The 16392-nt window shown below is 40.2% G+C and overlaps 1 protein-coding gene across 1 annotated transcript; it reads right to left on the bottom strand.

The window, feature by feature from the left end:
- Positions 1-1701: 1701 nt before the first annotated feature.
- On the bottom strand, positions 1702-15576 carry LOC134016123 (complement factor B-like; the record flags this gene model as incomplete). The annotated part of the gene is given in 20 exon segments (XM_062455533.1): positions 1702-1875; positions 2612-2661; positions 2887-3010; positions 7904-7998; positions 8592-8668; positions 9192-9330; positions 9556-9615; positions 9618-9690; positions 9969-10090; positions 10685-10796; positions 10799-10821; positions 11906-12004; positions 12342-12473; positions 12846-12981; positions 13159-13291; positions 13382-13469; positions 13691-13864; positions 14245-14430; positions 15372-15384; positions 15386-15576. Coding segments are annotated over 20 exon segments (2201 nt in total), but the record flags the coding sequence as incomplete, so codon positions are not given.
- Between the last annotated feature and the right edge of the window lie 816 nt (positions 15577-16392).

Genomic DNA, 16392 nt, shown 5'->3' with positions numbered 1-16392 from the left:
GATATGAATGTGTGCAGCACTAACAAAGATAGGGGCCTCCCAGTCTTTAATTGAAATTGATTCTCGGGTGAAGTACCCACAACAAATGATTACATAAAACAGTCCAGTAAGGGCCCCTCAATGGATGAGAGAAAAGTTTCATGAACCTCAGTTGGAACCTGAAAACATCATTACTTACTGTGTTCTGTGTCAGACTATGCCACTAGATTTCGGACTTTCCTGCACGCCTCTGATCTTGGCTGCCCCTCCAGGTCCAGGTCTAAAGCCCCCTGTCCGTCTGAAGCCCAGGCCTGTCTGAGACCATGCGGTCACCTGTACTTTCCCTTATTTCCACCCACCCTCCCTGTTCCGCCTCCCCATGGTATTATTTGGGTGACCGTCCAGTCATTGGGAGGGGGGTTCTGTCACGTCTGTGCCCTTTTTGCCATCTGTGGTTCTCTGTTCTCCATTTTCTGTCTAAGTCTCTCACATTTTTGCTTCTTGTTACCCTCTGTGACCACCATAGTCTGTTTTCTGTTTCAGGAACTAATTAATTAATTTCACCAGTTCATTTAATGTCTCCGCCTCACACTCCTTATATGTATTTCCTTCCTGTGATTCTGTCTTGTCACTCATCTGTTTCTCGTTGTCTGTTCTTCAGTGTTCTATTGAAACCTGTCCAGTTTCTTGCGGCTAGTTCCTAAAATGGTTGGCATTTGTATAACAATCGTCTATTCCAGTTTTCCGAGTCTCCCCTTGTATTCCTTTCTACCAGTTCTAGCCTTATTCTGTGACCCAGTTTTCCTGTTTTTCTGTGCCCAGATTTTTTTGATTTTCTGGTTTTTGATCTCTGCCTGGTTTTGGACTGACTGACTATGGTCCTCAAGGTGTAAAACTGTAAAAAAAAAAAAAAGCAATATAATATCGAGACCTGATCATCACAGTGTTCTACAGTATCTGCCATCTAGTTTTGATATATTGCGCTTCTTGTTAGTTTATTGGTTTTATCACTCAGAACTTGGAATTACACCCAGATTTTAAACAACCATAAATACAATATTTAGTTCTATATGACTAATCATGACTAAGAAAAAAAAGAGTCAAGGACCCTAGAGCCCTCTCATAACAATATTATGGTTTAGATAATATGTTTCCAAAGCATGAAACAAAGAACAGGGGAATATATTGATATTTAATAACCAAAACCAATGCCATAGCCTTAATTTTCAAAACAAACCAAAATGTTGTTTCCTGTAGTCCTTGTCTGTGTCCATGCATATTTGGGACTCACATAGCAACGTCTCTCACAAACATTCTACATTGCGAATTAATGTCAGACTCTGACCTAATTTCTTGCATTGCATATCATACAGTAATAAGGGGACCCATTTGATAAGCCATTATGCAATTTTTTTTCTAGAGTGTTCTTGCCCGGTTACAGATCTGTATATATAGTGCAGTACTGAGCTTTTTTTGCAGTGATCTTTGTGGTTGCAGCAAAGAGCTTAAATGTGACAGACACCTTATCTGAGCTTTCTGATGGCAGATAGTTAGTTTGAACACATACCAAATGTTCTTTGTTGCTACTGGAATACCCTCAAATCATTATTTTATATTTACTTACAAATTTGTGGCTATAGCAACTCTGACAGAGTAAATATGATTCCAACTGGACTGGTACGTTCTCCATTAGTGTTCAGCAGATTCTTGTTCAAAACCTCTCTAGTCAATGAACGTAATTGGAGCAGAGATGGTTCCATCACCCAGGTACTTCTTGAGGAAGGGCAGAACTGAAAAGAGATTTATGTGGAAATCTCTGGATGTTGCATCTGATTCTGGTAGATCTTCCGAAGAAGCTGTGCACAAATTCTTGACCCCAAAGCTGACTACTCCAACCTAAAAGAAAGAGTTGCAAATATGGAACAGAATTTGAGATCTGCATTAACTTCCATTACCATTACGATTACCTCACAAGGCTAAAAGGCTGAAGTGTCACAGGTGAAGCAACACGGTCAAACTATCACACTTCAATCTGGACCCTCAATTTATGATTTATAACTCAAAATAACTGCAACTCAATCATTTGTAAATTACTAATTGAAAACTAATTTAAAACCCCTGCTTTTTAGACTTATTAAGTTTTCTGCTGCTGTTTCGTTGTGTACTCAGAGATACTCTTCTGCATACCCCTGTTGTAATGTGTGGTTATTTGCGTTACTGTCACCTTCCTGTCAGCTTCGACCAGTCTGGCCCTTCTCCTCTGACTTCTCTCATTAATAACATGTTTTTTCCCACAGAACTGCTGCTCTCTGGATGTTTTTTGTTTTTTCGCACCGTTCTCGGCAAAACTCTAGAGACTGTTGTGGGTGAAAATCCCAGGAGGTGAGCAGTTTCTGAGATACTCAAACCACCCTGTCTGCCACCAACAATCATTCCAAGTCACTTAGAACACATTTCTTCCCCATTCTCTTATTTGATCTGAACAACAGCTGAACCTCTTGAGCATATATATTTAGTTGCTGCCACATGATTAGCTTATTAAATATTTGCATTAACAAGTTACAAATTATTCATTGGTAGATGTATTTTGTAAGGGGAGTAGAGTGGAAAAGCAGTCACTCTGAACACTTACTTGGATGAGTCGGTTGTTCCGCTGCACAAATAAAGGTCCGCCAGAGTCACCTGTATGCAAACATAGACAGGGATACATTGATATTTATATGCAGACACAGCCACACACGCTAAACTGGGTCTAACCAGCCACCATCCTTATTGAACAACAGAGAAAACCTGTCAAATAATTACAAAAAAAATTGTAACTCATGCTGTTTTATAAAGAAGCCAAACACAATGCCAGGCAATTTGTCAACCTGTCATTACTTCTCCATTGACCACCAGCTATGTTACCTTTGCAGGAGACATGATCTACATTATCCTCGTTCCCCCCTGTACACAAGAAGTTCTCAGTAACCATCTCTGTTGGGTCTGCCACATTCACAGTCTCCTTAATATCTTTAATACAGTTGTGCCTCTGTAGTAGAGAAGGGTACAGGTAGACATGTCAGCAAAATGATAACACATTCCCAACATGATACTTTGTCACCCAAGCCTGCTAATTTGTATTTGCCAAGCAATCACATTCTAAATTAGCTCAATTTCCATTTATAGGCAATGGACTGTCCTTTAAGTGCCATGTCCTTTAACTCCATGCCAATACCAGAACTCCATACAAGCAACTGTAATCACACTCAAACCAAAATATGAATTCTTCATAGTCATTGCTATATGACTAATACCAATACAGTGGGCTGCAAAAATGTGGGCACCCCTGCTTTAATTGTCTGTTACAATTAATCTGTATATGATTGAAAGCAAACCTGAACTCTAAATGATACAGAGTTAAACGTGACCTTTCCGCAAATTGTAAAGCAAGATTGCTTTTTATTTTCATTTTTTACCTTTTATAAATTATAAAAAAGGAAAATGGCCCTGTTCATAGTTTTGGAACCCTTTTGGATTATTATTTGTTACTTTCTAAAAGGCCCAGGCCCAGGTGATTTACTCAGGAGGGCTTCAATGAGTCAGGTGAGTATAATTCCAGGGCTAAACTTTTTATTCTGAAGTAACGCCATGCCTTTTAATGTATCCAACTGCAGTGGCTGTTCTGTCTAGTGCTAACAACCATGGGTTACGCTAAACTGTTGTCCAAGGATTTCAGAAAGAAGATGGTTAATTTCCACCAAGAAGGAGAAGGCTACAACAACTGTTTCAATGTTTCAAACTACCTATTTCCACTGTCAGAAATATTATTAGAAAATGGAAGATAAATGGAACAGTCAAGGCAAGGGTCTGGAAGACCAATAAAGATGGCCCGAGACCTGGTGAGAATGCTCAGAAGAACCCACACGTCCATTGCAAAAGAGCTGCAAACTAGAAACACAGGTCTAGCTGTTTACAGGACGACAATGAGTGTGTGAGTGAATGGTGTGTGTGCCCTGTGATGGACTGGCGACCTGTCCAGGGTATATTCCTACCTTTCGCCCAATGTATGCTAGGATAGGCTCCAGCCCCCTGCGACCCTGTTCAGGATAAGCGGGATAAATATAATGGATGGCTGGATATTTTACACAACAAAGACCTACATGGTAGAGGTGCCAAAAAGAAAGACCTCAGCACAAAATTAAACGTCTGAAGTATGCAAAAGAAAACATTGAGAAGCCTGAAGCCTTTTGAGCAATGTGCTTTGGACTGACGAAACCAAAATTGAACTTTTTGGCCACCACCAAAGAAGGTATGTTTGAGAAAAAAGGGTGAAGCCTTTATAGAGAAGAACACCTTGCCAACTGTGAAGCATGGAGGTGGATCCATTATGCTTTGGGGTTGCGTGGCAGCTGGGGGCACATATTGTGCGAGTGGGAAGGAAAAATGGATTCGAACAAATATATCAAGAAATTCTAGGGCTAATATTCAAAGGTCAGTCCAGACATTGAAGTTGAAGAGTGGTAGGGTATTCCAGCATGACAATGCTCCAAAGCATACCTTGAAATCAACCATGAAGTACCTCCAGGAAAGATGGATGAAGGTTTTGGAATAGTAACCACAGTCCCCAGAATATTATTGAAAATCTGTGGAGAGATCTCAAAAATGCCATACATGCAAGGAGGCCGAAGAATATTTCAGAACTGGAAATGTTCTGCAGGAAGAATGGGGAAAAATGTAATTGAAAGACTCTTAGCTGGCTACAGGAAGCATTTATAAGCTGTTTTAGTTGCCTGAGGAAGAGTTACAAAGTACTAACTGGCAGGGCTCTCAAAAGTTTGCACAGGGTCTTTTTCCTTTTTTTATTATTTTGAAACTGTAAAAAAGAAAAAAGAAAAAGTAATCTTGCTTTACTTTTTTTAAAAGAAGCATGTCATGTTTAAAGGAGCACTGTTATGCTTTAATCATGTGTGTGTGCATAAAATCACTGTCAATTTAGCAGTTTCCTAAATATGGGGCAAAAGTTATCCAGTCTGTGTTTCCCAGAAGGTAACGGACGCTGAAATTCCACCCTTGAACGCAGAGACTTGTTTATGGATGACCACTCATCCAGGTGATCACATGACACTCCCAATGTTAACATCCTAATGTTAGCATTAGCATACAAGTATCATGGAACCTACCTTGGCTAGCCTAAGCAATATGAGACAGCTTTGACTTCGCCGAGTTAGAGGACAAGCTTTTCTATTTCGGACCGGGATTTACAGAGTTAAATGAGCGGAGGAACATGGACAACCGAACACGGAGTTTGCATCACTGCCAATAATAACTTTGATCAAACCCTTGCTACATCTTGCAGTACTTACAAACTTCTTCTGCAGCAATAGGAAGATTAATTGGAAGAAGTATCCACAGCCAAGTTTTTTATACTGCTTGTTAGCAAGATATTTACTGAATCGTTGCTGAGATGCCCTCCTGGACCCCTTGTCTCTCTCGCTCACACAATTCTACCTCTGATAACGGCTCCGCTGTAGCCACGCATCACGTTAAAAATCGCTGAGGTTCATTTCTCGATGGTTGACAGATGTTCATTCCCATATAGTGAATTAATTTAAATGAGAAATGTAGTTGTTCTTGTAAGGGAGTGGGGTCGGAGGACCAAATGCGACCGAGTTGGGTTCTAAAATTTACCCACAAGATGTGAGATAACCATTGATATTTTCTGGGGGCAAGGGATATACCCCAGAGGAGGAAGGGGGACACAAGAAAGGGATTAAATAACTCCCTGGTAATTAGCTAACCAATCAATCAACCTATCCAAACGGTCGAGAAGTTTAATGAATGGCAGGAAACTCAACCTACTTCCTACAGATTATGATAGTCATAAGACGAGACAACTAGAATATAGGTACGCCAATAGCGCAAGGGAGACGCCTACCCAAGCTCCCAACTGTGTTATAGCCTGCCCTAGCACCAGAAAGGTAACGTCATAATGAAAGACATACAAGACATCCCATCTCTGATTCCACAGCAGGAATACTGGCCCTAACACTAGAATACATGAAACAACCTTAACAATCTAATTCACTGACGAAGCAGGATTACTTTAAAAAGAGCATTTGATCAAACTTCAACAAAACCCATGAAACACATTAACCCTCTAATTCCACTGACAAAGCAGGAACACTAACCCTCATCCTCACATACACACAAAAAACATTAACTCTACTTCAACAATCGAAGCAGGATGCTTATACCGAAGCTAGAATACATGAAACAACCTTAACAATCTAATTCACTGACAAAGCAGGATTATTTATACATTGGAAGTATCAAACACAGAAACCCCTGGCCACCGAGAGTCACAGAGCTCTGCAACTGAGCGGGTCGACCTCCAAACACCGTGCATTTAGACTTAGTGAAAAGCCACGCTAACAGCAAACATGCATTAATATTAATATTACAATGTGCTTCACGACTCCACCGCCAGTAAGGGAGACCCAAGCCACGAAAATCTCCCATATAGAAATCAGTGATTCACAACGCGCCTACCGGGAAAAGCGACGCTCCAAACTCACATATTTAACCTAGTGTTACAAATAAAACAGACCTGCACTAAGAAGGAAACGAAACACATAACCATCCCTGCAGAGAGAACCATGTGGAAGTAATCTAACAATACAACCCACCACAAAGACCTCCTCCCTAGATTCCCGGGTACTGAAGGTGAAAATTCTCATTGGAATGTTATCTTCGAGAATGGTGTATAGCCTTAATGCAATACGTACAATAACTGACACTAAACAATGACGAGAATGAAAACACTGAGTTTTGAATAAAGTGACAAAAAAAACACCTCGCAATAAAGAAACAAATGTAAAGCGGCTGTCAGCCATGGAAACAGCACGGCAAAACGACACACTGCAGCGCCAAGAGAAAGTTCCATATACAAACAGGGAGAACATCATCCTCTCCCTCATACTGGCCCCAAGTCACGGGAAGTCCCAGCCAATCATCTTCATTTCAAGCGGGCCTCAGTACTTCCACCATCCACCTTAAACTCAGCCTACCGCTCCTTACTTAACCAAAGGTAGCCATTAGCAAAAGATAAACTTGGCGGACAAACAGTATCTGAGAGCAAGCATGCAGCACAGGGTGAAATAAACTCCCACTCTAACACTTGGCCTATACAGAGGAAGATTCTGACAGGGTCTCCATTCCCAAAGGAATCCTGCCATTTGTGCACTAAAAACAAAACGTGAACATGCAGATGAGGAGGACCATACTCATTCCCCTAAGATGATGACGAATGCTGCAAATTCAGCTCCCTCTGCCATCAACACCACGGGTAAATTATACTAGTCTGTCCACACTTCACATTAGGGCACAAACAAATTAAAAGTCTAACAGTGCTAAAGAAGTGAAACAATACATGGGACTTAAATAGAAGGACATGCAGCTGACCTTCATCGGTAATCAGACCACATGCAGCAAACAACTGGAATCAGTAGTCAGCACAAGGGTACTGACTACCTGATAGCCTGAAATTATCAAATTGGCAAAAAATATGACCTAGCGGTGCAAAAAAGGCAGTGCCTGGAAACGACTTGGAAAAGAGCTGAGAACCATGACGTGCTGCTTGTTTTTTCTCATTTAACTCCATACAAATTATAAAGTGGGAGGCTATGGCTGCAGTGGAGCCGTGCCATAACTCGGTGAAGTCAGAGCTGTCCTCATATCGCTCAGGCAAGCCACGATATCTGTATGCTAGCGTTACCATATTTTTGTTGGAGTGTGATGTGATTGCCAGTGCCATCACTCTTGTTTACATAGATATTAATTGTAAAAGGCTTTTTGACCAGGGGTGCACAAATGTTTTGCACACTACTATATATGCACATATAAACAGACACACACGTTGGAATATACAAGCATGTGGACTAACTTTCTTGTTCAGCTTGATGGTGACATCTTTCCATGCTAATTTAGCAGCAGACAGGAAATTGGCTGGTTCAATATCCTTCTTCAACAGAATGTCCCCTACGCAGACAAGAATGCAACACAATTTGAAGCCATGTGCCTGTATTTCTCTGTGTAGCTGTGTGCGTGCATGCATGTGTTGGGGTCAATCCATTGAATTCAATTTCAACAATAACAAAATCTCATGTTTCATATAATTGTAATTCATGGTCAATAAGATAAGAATAGTAACACTGCTTTGAATTATCATTTCAATTTAAATTGACCCAGGCCAGTCGTGCGTTCAAGACAGCGAACGTTCACGGCAAACTATGTTTGCAGCAAACAGTTAAACGATTTTTAAACAAACTTTCCATTTAGTTTGTCACCAACGGCTTTTTGAAATTGATTTGACTGAGATCGAACAATGCCAGCTAACTGATTTGTTGCTTGCTGGTGATTTATTTTTAAAGGTAAGAACAATACATTACTAAAGTGTATTATAACAGCCAAATGATTGTCAACTTTGGTTCTCTCGCCGTTTTCCCACACAACCTTTTCAAACTATTAAGCTAAGAAAAAGTTTGAATATGTTGGCGAACATTAGCTAACGTTAGCTAACAGTCACCCTCTTGAACGCACGTCTGGAACACCCACATATACTGTGACCTCACTGTGTTCTTCGCATGTCGCCTTATCATGTAACTTCAGTGCCCGATTCGTTTCCGCTGTGCAGGGAATACACATTGGCCTGAATTAGAAAGAACAAACAGAAATTGACATAAGCACTGACTTCCACACAACACTCCTTGGTCACCAAATGATTATTCAGATCAAGATCAAGCAAAAGGAAAAGTAATGGTTGATACAAATAATCAGTTTGAAACAAATTTTTCTACCCATTTATTTTCAGCTCACCAGCCACCACTTTAGTACCTTCTGCAGCAGATGTTTAGGTGGCTCAGACCTATACAATGGACTTTACATTTACAGTTATCTAGCTGATGCTTTTATCCAACTTACAGTTGATTGGACTAAGCAGGGGACAATACACCCTGGAGTTTTGCAAGGTTGAGGGCTCAGTTCAAGGGCCTAACAGTTGCCCAAATCTTATTGAGGCTACACCGGGGCTTGAGGCACCAACCTTCTGGGCCCCGGTCATGCACCTTAGCCACTAGGCTACAGGCTGCCCCAATAGACATCTGCTGCCTTAGAAGTCAGGACTGAGGGGATCGTTTGTGGCCACACCAGGAGACCTGGTTGAATGTTCTCACCTGGCTTGTGCCGATGGTTTCACATCGACTTTCAGTTGGATAAGAGCAACATCATAGTCGTAAAACTCCGGTATTCCTTTGTTCCTCTTTGCCATGCTGTTGTAGTTTGGGTGAGATTTGAACATTTCTACTGCCCTCTCTGAAGGAAAGAAAATGACTGAGGATGAAGCAAGCCTACAGAGATTTAGCTGTCATAGTGCAGGCATTACCTTGTTTGTTCCAAATCTAAAATTAAATAGTGGGTGTGCTGTACAGTAGGCCTACTTCATTATCAGTGTAAAGAGAATATTGATATAAAAAGTGTTTGGTTGCTGATATGGTTTGACATAGTAAAATCATTGGTGTGTGCATTTGGAACTTGTACCTGCACCCGAATTGCCATCTTCAATTTTGACAATGACTAAATTTGGTTGGTCATCAATCTGAAGCAGTGGGCAGCTGTCAGGACAAAGCGGGAACTGACCAAAGCTCCTTGGCAGTCCGATGTTCCATCGTCCCGCTGGGTTCAGCAAATCCATGAAAAGAGTAAAGCACTTCACCAATTTCACCGTCCTGTCTATTCAATTTTTCTCCACAATAATAATAAATTATAGCACAGCACATGTTTTGAAGGGAATACTGAGTAAAGTTAGGTTTGCATTAAAATTCAGCTGGTATAAACCTAAGTGGGTAAAACAAACTATGCTTTTGTCAAATTATTTGGTTTGGTTTTGTTTTGCGCTAAACAGTTGATAAAACAGTGCAGCTTTGAATAATTTATAAGTCAGAAATGCTCACCGTGACTTCTATCTTTGCCATCCAGGGGTACTTCCAACGCTTAGAAATTGTGGAAATTTTGGGATCATCGGTATTTTGATAATTCCTGTACACTCCACAAAGACCCACACTGTCACTTTCATCTGCACACAGCAAGAGACTAATCAGTACAAAGAAGTGTACACACTGGCAGCATACTGTACACACAGCAAAGTGGGCACAGTGCAACACAGACACAGAGTACTGCAAGCTCACATTGTAAAGGCTGTTTTATACCGTCAGGTGACCGTTACTGCAACCAGCATATCGCAGTGACATTTGGTTCATACTTCATAAATGAAATATATTTAAAATGAAACAACGACCATAGTCAATGTCGGGCGACGTTAGAACGTTCATGAAAATTCTGGAATTCCAGTCGAGCGATGGGAGTATAAACCAGCATTAACTCCTATGATAGTTGGGCTGAAAGCAAAGCTAGGTCATCACTACAGTTTGTATACCGGGAAGGTTGAAATGCATAGACCCCAAGAACTACAACCCTTACTTCAGAATACTGATCAGTATATCCAGTAACAATGTGAAATCTCAATCATTATTAAATCAATTAAATTACTCATCATCATTTTATTATCGGAAGGGGTATTTGGTTTGTTTTGTAATATAGATAAATTGGCTGAAAGGCATGTTCTAGTCATCAAATACTTTTGTTATGATGACCTTTTTTCCTATCTTACCAATCATTTTATCAAGCATGCTGTCCATTGAGTCTGTGTTCTGCAGTTTAAAAAAATGTTTCTCAGGGGGCTTCTGTGACACAAGCTTGTTAATCTCTTCTGAATTAACCTCTACGCAATGCCAAACACATAGATATCTGAATAGAAAGGGGGAAGCAGAGAAAAACAATGTGTGAGACGGCCATATCTCTATATTGGGAACCATACACATACTTTACACTTAGCAAGCACTTTATTAGGTAGACCTCTACACCAGCTTGTTAATGCCAATATTTAATCAGCCAATCATGTGGCAGCAACTAAATGCATAAAAGCATACAGACATGGTCAAGAGGTTCAGCTGTTGTTCAGACCAAAAATCAGAATGGGGAAGAAATGTGATCTAAGTGACTTTGACCGTGGAATGATTGTTGGTGCCAGACAAGGTTGTTTGAGTATCTCAGAAACTGCTGATCTTCTGTTGATTTTCACACACAACAGAGTTTGCAGAGAATGGTGCAAAAAACATCCATTGAGCAGCAGTTCTGTGGGCAAAACCGCGTTGTTAATGAGAGTGGCCAGATGAGCAGGGCCAGACTGGTCGAAGCTGACAGGAAGGTGACAGTAATACAAATAACCACGCTTTATAACAGTGGTATGCAGAAGAGCATCTCAGAACACACAACGCATCAAACCTCTAAATGAACAGGCTCCAGCAGCAGAAGATTTAATAAGTAAAACTAAATACATCTAATAAATACATAATAAAGTGCTCACTGAGTGTACCTCTACATACTGTATGCTGTGCTCATAGATTATTGTAACAGCTGAAACAAACAAGTGAAGCAACATGTAAAATATATTCATAAATATACCAGAAAAAAAAGAGATTCTAACACAAATATATACAGTATATACAGTAGAATACTACCCATTTTGTATTAATATATTCTTATATATTCATAACTGAGGGTCTTTCAGCGCACTTATCCCTGGTTATGGGTATGCACTTTGTTGTACGTCGCTCTGGATAAGAGCGTCTGCCAAATGCCATTAATGTAATGTAATGTAATGAGATTGAGGCAATGGAGTGATGAAGAATTTTTGCAGTTGAATACAGTTTCAGGGAAGGTGAGGGTATTATTAAAATAAAAATATAAAATATGCAGGAGACAGAAGTCCATATTGAAACATGTTACCAAGAAGGATACTGAATAAAGAAATAAGTGTTGCTGTCCAAACCAGAAATTCTTCTCGATTGTCTGCGTTGTTTGCGTTTTTTCACCTTGGACTTGATTTGATCTACTTTGTGTTTTGCACTCCCACCCATATTGGCTATTCCTGCAGGAAGATAGAGGTGATCAATATTATGGTCAAGCACTGCTAAAAAACAAACAAAACAAAAAACCAGAAGCTTTGTATTAACACAATCATCTTTACTGAAATATGTAGAGATTCATAATATCACAAGTAATTTGTAAAGTTAAATTAATTGAATGAATGTAGGTGTAAAGTTGTCAAAAAGTTGCCATTAAAAAAAATGTATATGATGCTGTCTTGGTGCAAGCGCAAACATGATTCAGGCATTTAGTGATTGTCGTCATGCAAAGAGTGGTTTTTCCCCTCCTATACAGTGAGTGAAAGTTGTGATACTGAATGAGACTGAGAAAGGCCGTACCATCTGTGAACATGATGATGGTATGCTGGATATCCTTGAATCCCTCTTTATTTTGGGCTTCCATGAAACTCATCTTCCCAAAAATAAATTCAAAGGCTTTAGCAATGTTGGTCCCTGACTTGTCCCCTTTGCCTGTTCAGAGGGTCAAAACACTGATCAGCACACTCAAACCTAGCTCCCTCTAGGTTGCCATATGGCTAATAAGTTCCCATCATCCAACTGCACCAAGTTGCACAAATTATAACCGAAGACAGTATTTGTCAGTAACAAGTATGTTGTCCCAGCATAACTTCTGGACTAAATCTTTTCACCTAGGTGTAATACATACACACACACACACACACACACACATATAAAACACAACAACAACAAATACCCCAGTAATTACAGTATCGCTATATACTATGTTTATTGTGGGGGTTAAAGCGTTCAAATTTTATTTATTTCCCAAAAAATAAAACCGACGTATAAAAACAACACATTTAACACAATACTTTACCTTACCTTCATACTTAAAGTTTTCCAGTTCTGTTATAATGTTGACATCGTCATAGTTAGGATTAGCTATGTTTATGATCTCCATTGTATCGGTGGCAAATGCTAGGATTTCATACTTGGGGGTGATTTCAAAAAAAGATATCTATACAGACAGAAAATAGAGGAGAGAGAAGCATCATACGTTTTGATCATTTTCCTGGATGTCACATTCAGAAAAGGTCATTGAAGTTGCCTGTTCAATACACAGAATGGCAGAGGAGAGCGCTCCCATAGCTGGGTTGCCAGGGCGAGAGCTCAATATTCAGAATGTCTGTCATACCTTTTCTATAAGCTTCAGTGCGTATTTTTTGGACAAACGAAAGTCATCCTTCTTAATGCTGTCAGAGAAGTCCAGAGCAATGTAGATATGGAGGTTCCCTGCTTTGTTCAGTCGTATTTTCTTTTCATACTGACTTTGACCTGGAAAATATTTATATGGTTACACACGATCAAGTGCTTGACAGGCAGCAACATAGCAGTACCTTTGCTGAGATTACAGGCACTCACTATCTCCCTCTGATGTCAGACTGTCTCTCAGGGAGGCGGAAAAAGATGTTACAACCTCATCCAGGGTGTCATACGCAAATTTAGCTGCAAACAGGAAAACAGGAACAGAGAAAATGTTCAAAAGTTCAAAAGTTTACGTACACCATAGCAGTTTTTCACAATTCTTGACATTTAATCCAAGTAAATATTCCATGTCATAGGTCAGTTAGGATCACAGCTTTATTTTAAGAATGTGAAATGTCAGAGTAATAGTAGAGAGACTGATTTATTTCAGGTTTATTTATTTTCTTTTCTCGATGTCTTACAGTAGCAGGCTGGCTCAACCCCTGTCCACTCCCCGCTCTCCTGGCACATACGCTCATTGGAGCCCACCAGAGTCAGACCGTCATCACAGCGATAAGTCACCGTATCGTCAATTCCAAAATGGAGTCCCGTTCTCCTGGCACCTGGAGGGACTCCGGGGTCATGACAGTGATCGGCTGTGCTTATGGGGAGGGGAGGAGAGACAGAACGGGAGAAAGAAAAGTGACACAGAGGAAGAGGGAAATAGAGACAGATAAAGAAAGGGAATAGAAGGCATGAGGACATTGATGAAGATGAAAAGGGACAGCAGGGAGAGATAAGGAGAGGGGAAAGAAAGAGGCAGACGTTGAGTCTTCATAATGCTCAGAGTCAAACAACTGTGGAGAACATTATCTTGGCATTATCTTTCTAACCACTATGTTTGAACTGAAATGAACAACAATTGTGAACAAAAAATGTTACTTGCTCAAAGCACCATAGTAGGTAGATTGAATGCACCCCTTTGTGAGACACCATGACAGAGAAGTACACAAATGGTTGATAAAAGCTCACTTACAGCCTCTGTCGCAGATGGGTGTGGATCCATTCCACTTGCCGTTTAATTGGCAGACACGTGTTGTAGATCCAAATTGATTGTAACCATCAAAACACTTATAGGTGGTCTGGTTGGTGACATAGTATATCATTTGAATTGGTAAGACTTCCCCATTTTCAAAAACCAAGGGATCGGGACATGTGACTCCTGAGAGAAAGAGAGAGAGAGAGAAAATCATCTAAACTGCTTTTGTCAACCTGGCATCACCGTTTTGTGGTTTTATTATATGTGGTTTTATTATATGTGGTTGCAGTTTTTTGTATTCTATAAATATGAATACTCAACCACAAGGGGGCAAAGTGTATATGGTTAAATCTAGCCTTGCTCTGGGTTTAAATTGAAACTTTAATGAACTATGTAAACACTGGGAATGTATGGATGATTTTCCTCTCAAAATCAATAATAAATTGAGTGGTAATTAGAATGATCATTAAATCATTAAAATTCAGACTTCAGTCTTAATCACCTGGGTGGTCATTATATTTACACTGCATCTATACTAGGAACTAGGAATAAATACTATATAGGCAACCTGGAGGAATCTATCCGGGCAGCGCCAGTATAGAGTTACATTTGTGTCTATGCAATCATAAAATATTCCATTGAAAACAAAAATCTTGTGCAAAACCTTTGCGTTTTCCAAGTGTAAATTTTTGCATGCTGAAATTCTGGTTACATGTTGAACACAATCCCTCAGGCTGGATGTATGTGGAGGTGAATGTTATGCATTTTTTTAAATCAATAGTATAGAAAATACATAAATTAACTATAGTTAACTATAGGAGTTGTGTGGAATGTGATAATTTTTGCGGTTATTGCTTTATGATGCTTTCAGCATGGGTACTGTATAATGCAAAGCACAATGACTGTGACAAATTGTAAAATGTGCTATATAAAATTATTTGATTGATTTTGCTTGATAATCAGTAAGCAAAAAAAAAAAAATCATCAACGGCACATTCATGGTTCATTAATACATGTACAAATTATAATCTAAAATAGAGACATGAAGCATATTCTGTAGGGATTAAATACATGCATTTATGTTGTCTAAAGTGTGCTTGGGTGTGTTAGCCACTAGTACTTACGCTTGCACTTGTGCAGGGCGTTTTAAACTGGGTGGAGGACTCCATTTTCCCGTCCTTTGACAATGTCGGCTTGAGGGGTAGGGGTAGTAACCCTCTGGACAGTCATAAACCACCACACTGTTCACATTCAGGCCATCTGAAAGAGTATAATTGCCAAGTGTAATGGACAAACCCTCCGCCCCGCAATTTGTGTCAACTGGAACACCTGTACATGAGAGAGTGAGAGAAACCAGGACACACGTGATCAGGTTGTTGCCGTATGGCACCAGACTCACAGTTGTATCAGTTCATCTAATCTTGTCTCAGAGTGAGACAACTGATTATTATTTATTGAGATTAAAATAACTGCAAACTTTGGCGTCAAGGCTCTGCCTGTTGCAAGCCAGCCGAAACAGGGAGTGATGACAACCCCCCCCCCCACCCACATGGGGATCTGAGAAGCAGTGGATGCTGGGGTGGTGGTGTGAGTGCAAAGATTTTGATATGGTTTTTTAGGAATAAGCAAGAATAAGCAAGATAATTTGAGCAAATGCAGCTAGTAAATGTGGCAATAGCATGCAATATGAGTGATGGCAGTATATCAAAGTATATAGGCCCTGGTATTTATCTTTGTTGTGCAGGTAGCAGTTGAAATTGTACTTCCCTCTAAGGTCTTTCAACGCACTTATCCCTGGTTATGGGTATGCACTTTGTTGTACGTCGCTCTGGATAAGAGCCTCTGCCAAATGCCATTAATGTAATCAAAACAGGCAGTGCAGCAGGAAGAAGCCAGGCTGCGCTATGGCTTTAGCGTTTAGAATGAGCCAGGCAGCAGGGCAGCTTTTGTATGACTGCAGCAGGGAAGATGCAACCGCAGCTAGCAGACAGCATAGCATGGCAGAGCAGGAAGGTGGTGCTTTATTTAGCCCCTCCCATTCGACGTAAGTATCATGTGAGGGGGCGGTGCCCTCGAGTTGTCTGCCGGACTAGCTCTGGAGGCTTTGCATCATTTGCTTGTATAAAGCATTCGATCTGTCCACAT

The sequence above is a fragment of the Osmerus eperlanus genome, unplaced genomic scaffold (assembly GCF_963692335.1).
Source record: "Osmerus eperlanus unplaced genomic scaffold, fOsmEpe2.1 SCAFFOLD_366, whole genome shotgun sequence".
Lineage (NCBI taxonomy): Eukaryota > Metazoa > Chordata > Actinopteri > Osmeriformes > Osmeridae > Osmerus > Osmerus eperlanus.
The sequence above is the reverse complement of the archived record's forward strand: the minus strand, read 5'-3'. Positions and strand labels throughout refer to the sequence as shown.